The sequence below is a fragment of the Pteropus vampyrus genome, unplaced genomic scaffold, assembly GCF_000151845.1.
Source record: "Pteropus vampyrus isolate Shadow unplaced genomic scaffold, Pvam_2.0 Scaffold45, whole genome shotgun sequence".
Lineage (NCBI taxonomy): Eukaryota > Metazoa > Chordata > Mammalia > Chiroptera > Pteropodidae > Pteropus > Pteropus vampyrus.
The window spans coordinates 3,420,564-3,436,656 of NW_011888826.1; the positions used below are offsets into that span (position 1 = coordinate 3,420,564).

General features: G+C 41.4%; 1 protein-coding gene across 6 annotated transcripts in view; it reads left to right on the forward strand.

Moving 5' to 3' along the window:
- Nucleotides 1-14,739, forward strand: part of LYN (LYN proto-oncogene, Src family tyrosine kinase) — a 118,433-nt gene extending 103,694 nt beyond the window's left edge. For all 6 annotated transcript variants that reach the window (XM_023530046.1, XM_011359168.2, XM_023530047.1 and 3 more), the window contains 3 exons: nucleotides 1,945-2,098; nucleotides 4,665-4,796; nucleotides 13,286-14,739. In XM_023530046.1, the coding sequence (XP_023385814.1) occupies nucleotides 1,945-2,098; nucleotides 4,665-4,796; nucleotides 13,286-13,488 (489 nt within the window). In that variant the 3' untranslated portion in view covers nucleotides 13,489-14,739. The remainder of the gene's footprint in view (nucleotides 1-1,944; nucleotides 2,099-4,664; nucleotides 4,797-13,285) is intronic.
- Nucleotides 14,740-16,093: the final 1,354 nt, after the last annotated feature.

Sequence of the window (16,093 nt, forward strand, 5' to 3'; positions counted from 1 at the left end):
AAGCAGAAGCAGGTGTGAAAGCCAGGATACAGGACAGGAGATGGTCACAGGGAGGAGGCAGGAGGGCTAATCCGGGGCCAGGTCACACAGGGCCTTGGCAGCAGTGTTAAGGAATTCAGACACTGTCTGGAGGCTAGTTTTAAGCAGAGAGTGACCTGGTTGGATTTACATGAAAGATTAAAATGCACTAGCCTAAACCTTTGCAGAAGTGAGGGCCAGCCAAACTGTCCAGGCAGTGACTAGACTGTAACTTCACTCGGCAGCGTCACAGAGCAGCCTGGTCATCTCCACTTCACCTGAGCTACTTCACCCGGTATTCTTATAGAAGCTGTGCTTTATTGTCTTTTCTATTAAAGACAAAAGTCAGACCTCTTTTATTCTTTCTGATTTATGATTTTCTCTGTTCGGGACAGTATTACTTGGTGTTGGTCTATCTCGAACTGCTAGGCAGAGAGGACTTTGAGACTGACCTAGTGCTAACTGATCTTGTGGCCACAAAAACATCATCCGCCGTATTTCTGCATCAGTGTGCCAACAGCATAGTATTCCGGTAGCATTAAAAACCCAGCACATTTTCCAAAGAACTTTCTTTGGCTGAGAAGGGGTTTGATAAAAAGTTCTAATAGATACCAGTGAGAACAGAAAAAATATAATATGTGGCTTCTTCTCTGGAGACGTTTACTGTCTGGACGACATAACGATAATAAGCACATTAAACAGCATTAAAATTATGACAAAGCTGTGATCAGTAGGTACAAATGGTTTTCTACACATTGACCAGTGATGGCAGGTGTAGAGCAGGAGAAATTATCCTAAAGTTCAGAGAAGGCCATCTGGGCAGAAGGTGAGCCAAGGGGTTGGCCGAGAGTGGAGAAAGGCATTCCAGGTGAAGGTCACGGAGATACACACACACTAACAAGGAGCAAAACCTTTGCGAAGCAGCATGGCCTTGCTAAACCTGGATTTGAACTGAGTCATAAGGAGGGATAGTGTTGCAGATGAGTGGGATAGTCAGATCCTCCAGCTGAACCACCTGGAATTCATGGTAGAATTTGGCAGAATATATTCATTCTCGTGTGACATGATCCTAATTAGTTTTTCTCTAACTGCTCACCAATTACAGATACTTGATTCTTTCTTTTCTTTCTTTCTTTCCTTTCATTTTCTTGCATTCTTTTTCTTCTTTCCTCTCTTCCTTCCTCCCTTCATTCCTTCCTTCCTTCCCTGGTTCCTCCCTACCTCCCTTCCTTACCTCCTTCCTCTCTTCCTCCCTCCCTTTCTTTCAGATTCTTATCTTTATATATTTTGGTATCATTTTCCTTAAAACCCTAATTGTGATTCCCTTAACAACCAGATTTTCTAGTGAGCACCACATAGTAGTTTCACCTCCCCTATTTTATTGTTTTGTTTAAACCTTGGGTTCTTTCCTGCCATCATGCTTTGTTGTCAGGGTGAATCTTTCTGGTCATCCTGGAGGGACCATCCAGAGAGAACTTGGGGAACTAGTTCCATGGGTTGTTGATTAACCTGACAGTGAGGAGGATGCTGCCCACCAAGGACATCTTGTCCTTGGTGCCCCAATAACTTATTTGTATTAGCGTGTCGCTTTCTCCGGCTCTTGTTTTCTCATTTAAAAAACTGGGATAATGATATCTGTATCTACCTGCAAGAATTTAGTAGCATCTTAAAAAGATTCTCCACACATTAGAAAATGCTGAGACGTGTAGCTATTTAAAAGATCACGTTGAGATGTGGGACCGTCATTGGCAGTTTGGGGGCAATTATTTCAGAAAGGACTCAACATGGTGACTGCAATTTACCCACTGTTTTTAAAACTTGAATGATACATGAAAGGATTTCAGGAACTCATTAGTTTTTCGGTTTTCCCTGATGGCTCTCTAGATGCCTACCCTGTCGAAAACAAAAACATGTTTTCTGTTTCAGATCGCAGAGGGAATGGCGTACATCGAGAGGAAGAACTACATTCATAGAGACCTAAGAGCCGCTAATGTCCTGGTCTCTGAGTCGCTCATGTGCAAAATTGCAGATTTTGGCCTTGCTCGAGTAATTGAAGACAATGAGTACACAGCAAGGGAAGGTATGTTCCCCTGACGACTTTTAGGTGTTTTGTTAGTGTTTAGTTTTATTTCATTTTTGTCTGTTTTCAACAAAGCAATTTCAAGAGTCAACTAAAAAAAGAACTTTGGCAAAATATTCAAAATGCACTGTAGTTGTTGTTTGTGGTTCTCTTCTAATATTTGTTTTTAAAAATTACTCTCTTCATTAACTCCATTGATACTTTTATAACATTTACAAATGCTATCATTTGTATTTCAATTGAGCAAAGCAAAACAAAAAGAGATTTGGCAAGGTCAAGATTTTTTGTTATATTGTATATTAAAGCTTTTCACCCAAACAATGAAGTACACTTTCCTTAACTACCATATAGACAAATTACTTACAACAGTAATTTCACATTCTATATTGTGGCTGTCCAATTACAAATTAAAACATTGAAATCATTATAGACATAGAGGTAAATATAACACACAAAATACACTCCTTTATTTTCCCACATTCTGTATAATAAAAATGCATAGAGAGACGTAAAACTCCCAGTTCCTGCCACGTTGCTCTGTGGACAGGCCATATCTGGGGCTACAGAGGCCTTTCCTGTTGGAGACTCGATGTCGCTTATGACCTGAGGATTCTGAAGGTCTTGCTCATGAAGGCTGAGTGAATATTTTTGCAGTGCTTTTACTCTTTCAAAGGAGCCAAGCACTTTCCTGACATTCCTAAGAGCCGTTAAAGATTATTTTCCTTTTAACTACACGTGTGTTATTTCTGAAAGACGTCCGCAGAACTTACGGAGGTGACAAACAGATTGAACACATCATTTTGATTTGTTTAGCATCTTTTGCATCTATCATGTTTAAGGTGGTTCTTCTCCTACCTGAAGCTTATATTCTCTTATATGAGTCATTACTTGTTCTTAACCTTAACTAACTTCAAAAGGCAGGTGCAAGAGAACAGTTTCAGGAAAAAGAGTCAAAAAAAAATAATAATAATACCTAAAATGTAGTGAGCATTTGTAACATGGCAGGCACTATTCTAAGTGCTTATCATATATTGTATCATTTATCTTCACAATAATCCTATGTGACAATTATTATTATTCCCACCTTACAGATGAGGAAGCGGAGAGGTTTAGCAGCTTCTTAGGTCCCCATAGTAAATGGTAGAGCCAGGATTAAACCCAAGAGATCTAGCCTCAAAACACATGAGCCAGAATTTATTCCACTGGTTTTGTTGAATTTGACAAGCCTAGAGTCTCACGAAAATAACTTTTATCATATGAGACAGGTGGCTTAGTATAGAGAACTCAGCCTCTGGAATTAAACAGTAAACCATCAGGACAACATCAAGGCGATTTACCTGTTATTGGTATTTACACTGTGTCGAGCACCCAGATCAACCCACTTACCCCTGAGAGCAACCTGGGGAGGGTCTGTTATTGGCTCGTTTTACAGATGAAGGTGCCAGGAAGGCACAAAGACAGTAAGTGACTTGCCAGGGTCACACCAAGCTGGAATCAGCAGAACCTGGATTCAAAGCCCAGCGAGTTGTGCTAAGAGGCCTCCAAGCAGGGCCCCGGCCTGTTCCTCTCACTGCTGGCTCTGGGCAGGGGGCTTAATGCTGGAATGTGTGACAGTGCGTGCTTGTGTCACACACGCACACACACCCACACACTCACACTCACTCACTCACGCACACACACACACAATAGCTGCTCCACCGGGCTTCTGCTGTTATTGTTCTTATGTGGATTTCCAATTTTGGTCTGACATCCAAAAAAAAAAAAAAAAATCTAAAGCAAAGACATAATAAAGGCAAATAGGTTTAAAAACTTTTTAAGTGGTTGGTGGAAACCCCTAGCCCTCCCAGGGTGTGGGAGTGACAGTCTGTGCCCAAGTCCCTACTTTCCTCAAGCTGACCCTGGAGTTCCTCGGGCCAGGTTTGCCTATCATGTGGCTGGGTGTCCCTTAGCCTCACCAACTTCTCATGACAAACCTAGTGTCATCTCTGTCTCATTCTGGGCAGATCATCATCTTGCCCAATTCCTAGAAATGTAATAATGTTTGGTCCTATCAATGAAAGCATGAGACGTTAAAGTTTGGAGTAGCATCTGACATTCCTGTCGGTACAGGCTTAAAGAGATTTAGCCACAAGAATATACACATGAGCAGATATTTATATTCCATAGAAACATAGTATGGGTTCTTTAGAGAAAATTCGAACACTCAAGATTACATATATGCTTTAGAGGCTAGCGCTGAGGGACAAATGTACAAGCTAAGAATAAATGCCTTTACATCCTGTGTCATGTGCTTTTATGTTTAAAGTGGGCTGGTTAAGATATCTCTGGGAGGAGACACGAGAAACTTTGCTTCTTAACGGGGAAATGCTCAAGAGGGAAACAGAGGAGAGAGGCAAATACTTTAAGTATAACATTTCGTACCACCTGTGTTTTGTGCTATGTGTGTGTCACCTATTCAAAATAAATAATTAAAATTTTCTCGAAGGAAAGTGTGAGCGTCACATGCCTATGACTTCTTTGTTTCAGCTCAGAGGCCCAAGTAAGTCTCCTGTGTCTTCTTCCGTAGGTGCTAAATTCCCCATTAAATGGACAGCTCCAGAAGCAATCAACTTTGGATGTTTCACTATTAAATCTGATGTGTGGTCCTTCGGAATTCTCCTGTATGAAATTGTCACCTATGGGAAAATTCCCTACCCAGGTACCCTTTACTTACCTATTTCCATTGAAGTGGTGTATATGAGAAAGAAGCCAAGGCACAAGGCATTAAAAAAAATAAATAATCTCATATCCAAAAGTTAAGAATAAGCCCCTTTGTGGGAGAACTTGATTTTGACTGTCGTAGTGGAAAGTGCTCTAAAATATGCTCAGACTCTTCTCTGCGTTTTTATTTGATTAAACACATATTCCTTTTCTTACTAATTAATTCCTCCACTTACTTCATGCCTAGAGTGTGCCTGGCGTGTCGTAGGTGTTGTGGATGTGAGGGTGGAGTAGAGGACTAGGCACAGGTGCTCCCGCTAAGCCATGCACCTGGTGGAGGAGGACGCGCACGGAAATGGGGATTGACAATTCTTTTTGATTCGGTATGAGAGGTCTATATTTTGGAGCCTCTGCCACTTCAAGAAGTAACCACTTCTGTTTACCAGCGAAAGATCTTTCACTTGCTAGATGTGAGAACAACATTCAGTATTTCCAGACCCCTAACATCTAAAGCCCTTGGCGCCGGATTCTTCTGCCCAGGATCTGTGCTGGAATGTGCAAGAGACAGCTTTCTCTCAAAGCCTTCCCATTCTTATTAATGTTTGGCTTTTAACAACATTGACTGATAAGGTGAATTTAAAATGAAATCTTGAATGTTTAAATCATTTCCTCATCGAAAAAATATCTGCGGGTACCAGGCACCCTCAAGGTACCGGATGCAGCAGCCACAGCTCCCGCCCTTGAGAGCTAATATTCTGGTAGTGAGAGACTGATGATAACCAAATGGCGACAGTCTGTCAGGTGAAGGACACTAAGGAGAGAGCCGAAGTGGCTTAGGGATTAGCCAGGGGAGATAGGGGACTGCTGCTGGTTTTATACAGTGATCCTTCAGGGGCGCAGTGACAGAACCTGAGGGAGGGAGCCATGGGGTTGTGGGGGGCCGAGTGTCCCACAGGAGAAACAGCCAGGGCACAGGACCTGGGACAGGAGCGGGGGGCCCCGTGGTCTGGGCCTCGAAGAAAATTGGCTGAATGAATGAATGACGTTCCTAGGCTATTTAATCTCTAGATTGTTTCCAGGCCATGGATGAGAAAGTGGGAGGCGAGAGAGCTGGCGGAGGCCGTGGAGTTGGGGGCAGAATGGATGGGAGGCCGCAGAAGAGCTTCACGTTTTACTCCATGAGATTTAGAAACCAAGGAAGGCTTTCGGACAAAGCGGGGATGCAGTCTGCTCCTGATCACCCTCACTGCTTTCGGGGATGGGGGCCAGTGAGAAGGGAGAGCCCTTGGGGGGGTGCCTGCACCGAGGGCTGACTCTCCCATGAACTCCCCTTTGTGCCAACATTTCATATTCTGACTGCCGCCCTGCTCTAGACACTGACGTTAATCAATAACACTACTGTAAAATAGGGAAACTATTTTTTGATCGATCCTAATGTCTGACATTATATATCTATAATCTGTATCTACACCTATCTATTTAAAAAGGTTATATATTCAGATTATATAGATAATCTGATACCTGATCAAATAAACATATCACCTCATGAAATGATGTCACATGATATGTGTGACACACTCCAGCAATGTATAGACAAGGCCTAAGGCTCAGGGAAGGAGACCCTTGCCCAGAACTGTGTCACTAGCTCCTGGCAGAGTGGCTTCTGAACCCCAGGCCTGTGTGCCTCCCAAGACCTCACTCTTGCCCACTGTGCTCAATGCCCAGGATCTGAAAATATTTGGGGTGAAAATCATAAAAAATATAAAAGAACCAGTAGAAAAATGGTGAGAATCACACATACGCATACACACACACACACACACACACGTAAAATACAGTAGGACCAACCAGAAATCAATGACTGGTCTATTCCCCAGTTAGCTTGTCCTTTGTAAGGACTAGGGATGTGACATACCTCGGGAGTTCTGGATTGAAGAGGTTTTCCAGTCACAAGAGTTACATTTGAGAGCCTCTAGCTTTAACAAATGTGAGCAGATCAAACAATCCTATTTACTTAAATCTCAGAGGACTCGAATCACAGATAGCATAGAAATTGGTGAACATTGGCAAAACTTGCCATTTCCATCACTGTTATAAAACTGCTTATGGAAGAGACTCACTGATAATTGAGTTACCTGAGAATATATTTTTTACATGGCAAAGTGCTAGATATGTTGTTAAGTGTTTTTTTTTTTTTTAATGGTTTAAAGTTTTATATGTAGCTTTGCGAAATAAAAAAGGGACAAAATAAAGGAGGGGGGAAAAAACTAAAAAGAAAGCCACATACAAAATGAACACTTATTTTTAGAGGGAAAAAAAGACTAAAAAGGATAATATATCAAAATGTTACTATCCTTGCGCAGTGAGATAAGAGGGTATATTATTTTTTTTCCTAAATTTCTGAAGTTTCTAATTTTTTACAATTATGTTTTTTATTAGATACTAATACTCGTCTAAGTACTATATGCACATGAAGAAATCAGAAAGTGCAGAAAGGCTTCTGAAAAATTGCCTCCCCGGCCTCATGCTTGCTGACGCTCCTCAAAGACGACTACTAATATTTGCTGTCCATAGTTCTAAACATTATGCTCATACTATTATTTCTTAAGTGAAGTATTTTCCCCAATTTTACTTACTATTAAATAAGAATATGGTCACGTAGTTCTAAATTCAAGAGATACAAAGAAGTCTAAGGCGAAAGAGGTACACGGTGTGTCTTTCCCCCCTGTTCTCCAGCCACCATAGAACATCCTCTGGCAACACAAGAATAAATTGTACAATTTTGCCAATAAAAGTTACTAAAATTCTAGTAGTCAGATACTAAATGTGTGGGAGCAGAGCGTCAGAGAGTCATTCCCCATTGCAGTCCTACTCATTGAAATAGATACAATAAGCAGGAACATCTAATACCACAGACTTCTGTGCATATCGGAATATAATTCAGGAAAATAATGTTTTGTACCATGCTTTTTAGAAAAAGGCTTTGTACCTATTAATGATATTTTGGGCAAATCTCAAAAATCCTTGGTTCAATTACTATTAGTCCATTTCCACAAATTTTCGTTGTGTTTTAAATTTTTTTAGCCCCCATAGACTCAGAACCATGAGGAATTGTTTTCTCTAAGCATTCTCTTGTTCTCCTTGGTGAGTGAGCCTGCATGAGTAAAGGCACTTTATCATGGTTGTTGCTGTACTTGACTTTGGAGTTTAACTTCATGAAAATTCGAGGTGTCAAGTTAGTCTCCCGCTTCTAATTCCTACTTTGAAGATAGAATCCACCCCCAAATAGGACTTTTTCTTGAGAGACTCATGACTACATCCAATTAAGTAGCTAAATAAGTACAGTTATCAAATTTGCTTATGTTATGAATGCTAAAATGTGAAACACTTTCACCTAGAATTTCAAACAAATTCTTCCACCAAATCCACCTTCCGAAGTGGCTTGACGGAAGGCCGATGGCTTCCACATCAGTCCTCTGTCTAGGATCTCATCTCCTCTGTGGAAGAACTAAGGATCTCTCTTTATCCCTGATATTTCATGACGGTGCACTTTGGTGTGGCGCTTTTGTCATTTTTACGTTATGTTGGGTGCTTGTTTTGTCTTTTCTATTTGGAAACTTGGAGACGAATTCTGGGAAATTTTCAGAGATTGCTCCTTTGAAAATTTCCTCCTCTCCATTTTCTGTTCTCATTCTGAATCACTTGCTGGTAAGATGGTAGACCACCTGGAGTGAATCTGTGAGTGTCATGTCTACTCTTCTGTCCCCGTCACTCTGTCCGTTTGTATTACCCTCAGGTTTACCTTCTCCCTTTCCTTTGATGAGATATCTCATGGGAAGGAGGGTCTCTCGACCATCAGGCTTACTTGTCAGCATCCTCCTGGGCCAGTATCTTCGGGTCTGTTCTCTGAGACCATTCAGTTCCTTCAGAAGAGAATCTTCCAGGCCTTGCCTGGGGGGTACGAGCCTGGCTATCAGCATTCTGGAGGCTCACTGGGGAGGGGACATCAGTGTCTCTTTTTTCTTGGTATATTTTTATTATGGTTAAATATACATAGAATATAATTTATCATCTTAACTATTTTTCAGTGTATAGTTCAGTGGCATTAAGTAAATTCACATTGTTGTACAACCATCACCACTATCCATTTCCAGAACTTTTTCATCTTCCCAAACTAAAACGCTGTATTCACTAAACAACAATTCTTTATTCCCCCAACCCTCTGGCCTCTGGTAACCTCTAGTTTACTTTCTGTCTCTATGAATTGACTACCTCTTATAAGTGGAATCATACCATCTATATTTGTTGTTCTGTGTCTGGCTTATTTCCCTCAACATAATGGCCTCAGGGTTCACGCATGTTGTGACGTGGTCACGAGTGTATCGCTTTTTCATGCTCAGCCTTTTTCCTTACTCCCACACTTTACTGCCCCACCCCGACCCTGAACTCACCCCGCCTGGCGTTCCTAAGCTTCGAGCTTCTCTCCTTCAGTTTCTCCAGCTTTAACCTGGGGCACTTGCCAGGCAGGCTCTAGGTACAGCCCTGTCTGCAGCCACTGACCTCACCTCTTTCTTTGCATGTATGGCAACTCCACATGGAGCTTTCCCCAATGGAATTGGTTGGATGAAATATTTTGCCTGTTCCTTTCTGGTAGGCACTGTGGTTTCATGTTCCTCCTCTTGGCTCAGATCACTTCTGCCTCTGGCTGACAAGTGTCTCCTGGTTCCATCAAAGACACAGTTTAAGTTTCTGTTTCTTGTTCTCTTTTTTGGGGGGGATGAAATAAAGAGGAAAAAAAAAGGAGGTAAGGCAAAAGGTCCTTATTTCACTGCCTTAAAAGCAAAGCCGTAATAATATTTATATCTGAATTTTCTAAAGAAAATAGAAGGGATTCCTGTTTGGAGGGATTGTTTTGCTTTGCTCTTATGAAGAGAAAGGAGCTTTGGAAATGAAAAAATATTCTGAAGCATCATGTCTTTTCTGGCTATTTCTTACCAGATATATTTAGCATCTTAGTGCCACACGTGAATCAGAACCAGGAAACTCATCCTGCTGTGTATGCTTACCTTGGTCACAGACAGTGCTCAAAAGGACTAATTGGCCCTTTTAGAAGTATTATTGGGTAGATGACTGTGGTCCCATGGTAGCTGGTACCTCCTCCCTCACACATACACACACACGCAATAGAGGGCAGCTGTATCTTTAAAGAGTGTCATGGTTCCTGGAGCTACCATCTCCTGTCACTAACCTCCTATTCCCTTCTAATCTTTGTTGTATTGTATTTTCCTCCTTCCTGTGCTCCTTCATCAACTTTTAGTCTCTGCCGATTCTTACCCATTCCAGAAGTCACTTTCTGCTCCCACCCACCTTCCTCTCCTGGGGGCGTCTTCCCCCACAGGGCTATGTGCCATTTCAGGCAAGTCTCTATCATAATCATCTTTGCATCTCTCAGAGCTTAGCGCTATCTCATGACTCATAGTAAGTATTCAATAAATGTTTGTCAAAAGAATGAAGGATAGAATATGAAAGTGCTTGCCTTTTAACATCACCAGCCAACGGGTGTTTGTTGTCTTTAACTTATTACCATACGGATTACCAAGTATCAGGTTTAATCTTAGGGTCTGGTTCAAGTCTCTTTCCTACTCTCTTTCTTCCATAAGACTTGTCATTTAATAGCCTTATTTTCTTTATTAGTTTACTTGTACATATAAAAAAGTAGACTTCAGATTTCCTTCTTTTTATTTCGCTTATCAAAAATTCTCCAGGCAGGAGGAAACATGCCTGGCCTTTATCTGCGTCATTGAGAGAGTTCTTCAGCATTAGGAGGACATATAAAAGCAAAGAAGAAAAGTCTGCAGTGGTGCCAGGGAGCCCTAGAAAAATTTATCTTCTGTGGGCACATTCTGACCTTTTGAGGGTTCTCCGGGAAGGAGGTGATAAAGATACTCCGAAGCAGGTTTGCAGGTCTAGCTGCTTTTTCCAGCATCCTGGGTGATTTTCCCACCACGGTCCCAGAACTTCATCCAGTGCCCATGTAGAAGTAAACACAGATATTCCTTCTGAAATTTATCCAAGTGAACTTGGCTAATTGTAAGAGCCAGAGCGATGCTGGGCCACCAAATTTATGGAGACCAGAACCCAAATAAAGAAAGCGATGCAGATTCGCCCCTTGGCTTTAAGCAATTAGGATTAAATGAAGTCTTGCAGTTAGAACAATCCAGTTACACAAATATTTGAATATGGTATTTAAGAAATAGACGAGCAAAATTAATTAACCATGTAAACAACTTTCAAAAGATCTTAACAATTCTAAAATTGGCTTGGGTCTTTCCATTTCAAAACCAAAGGCTCTTCCAGGATAGAAACAATCATGTCTTCTTTCAGGGGTTTAAATCCAGGCAGGGACCTTCAGTCACTGTGTCCTTAGAAGAAGAAAAGTTAGTTAAGGGTGGAATTCAAAGGTCACTGATCATGACCCATGATAAGAAATATATAGAAACACACTCCATACTAAAAACAAAAGTTTCGCAAAACCACACTAACTTTTACTACGTAGAGCACATTCTGACTTTTTAATGCTGTTATGATTTTTTAAGCATTTTATTTTATTATTAGTTTCGAGTATACAAGACATTGGTTAGACATATAATTTATGAAGCAATTTCTCTAATTGCTCTTTCTCTCCTCTGGCCCTCCACCTAGCCATGACATTACCGCTGACTGCATTCCCTATGCCGAATGCCGTGCTCCCCATCCCCGTGACCATCTACCAGCGACTAATTTGTGCTTCTTGAACCCTTCACTCCTTTCTCCCAGCCACCCAACTCCACCACCCCCCGCCCCCACCTGGCAGTCACCAGATCGTCCTCTATATTTATGAGTCTGTTTCGATTAGTTTGTTCTTTTTTTTCCTTAGATTCCACATATAACTGGTAGCTCCCTAAAAAAATGAATTCGATGATTCCAAATGGCGGTGACCCATAATTTGAAAAACACTGCTTAGAGAGTAAATTCAAAAGAAAGTTCTGTGCCAAATCTAGTAAGAGACATTTTTCCTAAAGCTTCTAGCTATCTTTTAGAATTTTTCCAGTAATCACTAGTGGTAAGATCTACAGCTATGGAAAGGAGATAACTATGAAAGGAAGTTGGTTGTGAGGAATGGAGTTCTTTAGCTGCCAGATACTGTACAAATCCTACATGGAAATATTCTGCATGAAATACAGCTCCTTTGTAGAGCAGTTCATATCTCTACAGAATATAGTATACACAAAATAGGCAAAACACAGATGTGGGTGCTGCTAAAACCCTACATGAACACATTTCTCCATCCTATTTTAATGGAGGAAATGTTATTAAAATGATCCCCACCCACCCCCCACCCACCCTTAAAGTTATTCTCAGTAACAAAGATCTGAAGTTCAGCTTCTGGACTACCTTGAGACATTTGACCATATTAAAAGTCATTCTCCATTATCAGTCCTCTCTCAGGCTCAGGAGAAACCAGGAACACTCCAGTTCCCTCCTGGATGTTGAGAATATGATCATTCCAGAGTCGGCACGAGCTTTGACTCTGGCCTGTGCTGAAGACTGGGACAATTTAATGATTCGGACATAATCATTTGGGCTAGTTGATTTAAGAATCCTGACTTCTTTAAGTAAATTAAAAATGAAAAGCTGATTTAAAAAGATATATTGGTATGAGATAATGTATGTGCAGATGATTTTTTGGTAGATGTATTACCTGTAAAAGCTGAAAAAAATACTACAAAAGACATAGATTAAGGGTTAGGCCTGGGCTTCAGCAGTTCATTCAAAAGATTAGTCAAGTCCAATATCCTTTTGTCATGACAGAGAACTTGCTTTGTCTTATACTTACCACATTAGCCTGTTTTGGAAAACTGAATGCTGTCTTGAGCCCCATTGTACTAAAATTTATATTATTTATATTATTTAGTTGCTTACGGAAATTTCCTTAGCCTTCGTATCAGACTTCTGGGGCTGCCATAACAAAATGCCACAGGCTGAGTGGCTCAAATAACTGAAATTTATTTTCTCAGTCTTGGAGGCCAGAAGTCTGAGGTCGAGGTGTGGGCAGGTTTGGTCTCTTCCCAGGCTGCTTCCGGGCTTATACACGGCCATCTTCTCACTGCGCCTTCACACGACATCCCCAGTGTCTCTTTGTGCCCCGATCTCTTCTTATAAGGACACCAGTCTGATTGGGTTGGGCCCACCCTCCAGGTCTTATTTTAACCTGATGGCCTCTTTAAAGGCCTTATCTCTAAGTACATCCACGTTCTGAGGTCCTGGGGGCTAAGACCCCCACATGTGAATTTGCGGTGGGGCACAATTCAGCCCACGACGGCCTCTAGAGCTTGCTGCAGTAATGCATGCAGGATGTGGTTAGCAAAAGGATCACTGCAGTGCCTACTCCTTGATCAGATTTCTAAGTGGTATGTGTTTGTTTTGTTTTGTTTTGCTTTGCTTTAGGGAGAACTAATGCTGATGTGATGACCGCGCTGTCACAGGGCTACAGGATGCCCCGCATGGAGAACTGCCCGGATGAGCTCTATGACATCATGAAAATGTGCTGGAAAGAAAAGGCGGAGGAGAGGCCAACGTTTGATTACTTGCAAAGCGTCCTGGATGACTTCTACACAGCCACAGAAGGCCAGTATCAGCAGCAGCCTTAGCGCACCGGAAGACTCGTGGCCATTCACAGGGACGGCCGCCTCATTAAAACGACAGTCGCTGGCTGCAGTAGCTTTCATGCGCTAAGGGCATCTGCCATCCCTGCTTCCTGAAATGAGGCTGAATTACTCAGGAAGAAGCATTCTCCGTGGAAAAGTTTCCTCTTCTCACAGGCCAATGCCTATGGCTTGCAGCTTGGCCTGCTCCCAGCTGGCCATCTTGCTTTCTAGACCGGCATCTGAATGCGGCCCTCTGAGAAGGAACCACCTGTTCTATCCAAAAGGCACCCACTTTGAACTCTTATTTACAATTGCACATGTGGCTCAAAGGTTCAGGCCATTTCAATAAATCCCAAATAGTAGCAGAATTCAATTCATTTAGAAAGGTAAAATAACCTGATCCCTATCATGGTACTTCTTTGTATTTTCTCTATGCTTTGGCTTATTTGTTTAAAAATTACTAATCCAACCTGTTAGATTTTGCAGATGAAGTCAGAAGCTTAAAAATGTCTTTCTCAGATTTCAATGATCGCTCCTCCCCCCAAGATCTGAGCCTATTAAACATTTTCCTTCCGTGGAGACTGCTCAGAACCCTCAGACATGAAGCAGCTGTGCTTTTCTGGTCTCTTCTCTGTAGAAGTGCCGCTCATGAGCCATGCAGAGCCATTGCAATCAGCGAGCGACGTGGAGCCCACCAAATGCCGGGTCTTGCCCGGACCTCCCAGGAAGGGGAGAGGAGCCTCAGATACCACTCTGCCTTAAGAAGGACTATTTTTAAACGGTCTAGGTTTTCAATCCCACAGTTCCCTATATACAGACTTTTGTTGACAATGTAGTTTGGAAGAACAATAAGATTCTAATCTCTGCAGAACCTTATAAGACCTTATAAAACCTAAGAATTTTCTTTATTGCTTCAGATGATTTGAACATTATTTTAATGATCAAATATTAATTTTAGTTGTACTCAAAGTAATGCCATGTTTGGGAGCTATTTGTGATTCTGCAGGCTTTTCTAACCAGTGTAAGATGTGTGTGAAACTATTTATACAGGATATGAAGGAAAATAGTGACTGAGGGGTCTCTAGTGAGCCACTGTAGCAGAGGACACAGGAGGTTTGGTTTACTAAATTTTTCTACTGTGAGCTTTGAATGGAAAATGCTATATCACATCATGTTTCACTTATGCCGTCATGTATATACCTAATATTTCAATTTTCTGATTTTATTTTAATACACATGCCCAATAACATTCAAGCTGTTCGTTTGCCATTTTTCTTCAGTATTCCTTCTCAGTCAAGCATGTCGTCCTTACCTCCACACTTCTCCATCAGGGCCACATCGTTCACTTTTAACATGGGCTCCAGCCACGTGGTACTAGGTGGATAGCAAGCACGGTCTCTTCCTTGGGCAGTAGGATTCCAGCCTTCTCATGGCTGAACAGCAAAATGAGGAGTCAAATGGCTTATATCACCACATCCCAGATCATTATCGAGAACTCAAAAAATAGAATGCCCACTCCCCGAGATCCTGAGTCCGCTGTTCTGCAGTGAGGAATGTATGTCACTGTACTTGAAAAGCTTCCCCGGTGGATATAATGTATTCTCAGATGTAGCCTCCTCTCCCACCTGATGGCTTGGTTTCTCAAGGGAGGAGTAGAAGAGGAAAAAGGAGGAAATGTCCCTCAAGTGTGGAAATGATAACGGCAGTCTTAATGGCCTTCATCTCTAGGTCCTAGGAAAGGTGTTAGTCAGAAATAATCTGGATTGGCCAATGTACAATGTTAACCCAGAACTTCTAGAATCAAAGGTGGCTTTATTTACAGCACCAAAAGTAGGTGCCATGTCACAGAACTAGAAAAGAATCCGTGATTTTTTTTTTTTTTTATTATACTATGCTAGGCTTGAAAAACAAATCCTTCATCCCTCAATGCTACCCTTAGGATCAGATGAGTTTTTGATTTCAGGTTTGTGTTTTTGCATGTTTTTTTTTTTTTAACTTAAAAGGTTAATATAAGGAATATACTGAATAATTTGGCAGTAAAACCTTAGTGAACACTGGAGGAAAAAAACCTTTAAAAGTCAAATAAAACATTTCCACAGAAAAATGCCTAAACTCATACTAAGTGGGATGAATTAGCTTATAAATAGCTTCAGTTCAGATTTTGCCACCAAATGAGTTCTAAAATGGTTTTCAGAGTTTTGTGGACTTTGGAATTGTGGATTAGGGGATGGACCCAAAGAGCTAGAAGAATGTGCAAGAACTTTTCATGTCAGTGGTGTATCTGATTCAAACAGAGGACATCGGGATTGTGGTTACTTGAAACCCATATTATGCAGCATATTCCAAGATACAAAATATTAATATGCCTCTTTAAAACAACAGAGTCATTAATATAACCTCTGATCATGTACACCTGAGAAAGGTGTGATACTGAGCAGTTCAAGTTGGGAAAGGTATCTTGTGGTTTTAGCTGACCACAAGAGCTGCCAGCATGCTGTGCCTGCTAAAATAGTTAAGGGATACAGTAGTAGGCTACATTAGCAGCTCAAAAAGGCCACAAGCAAAAAGAGATGCTCTTTTGTAACACGAAAGTCAGACCGTGAGGGAG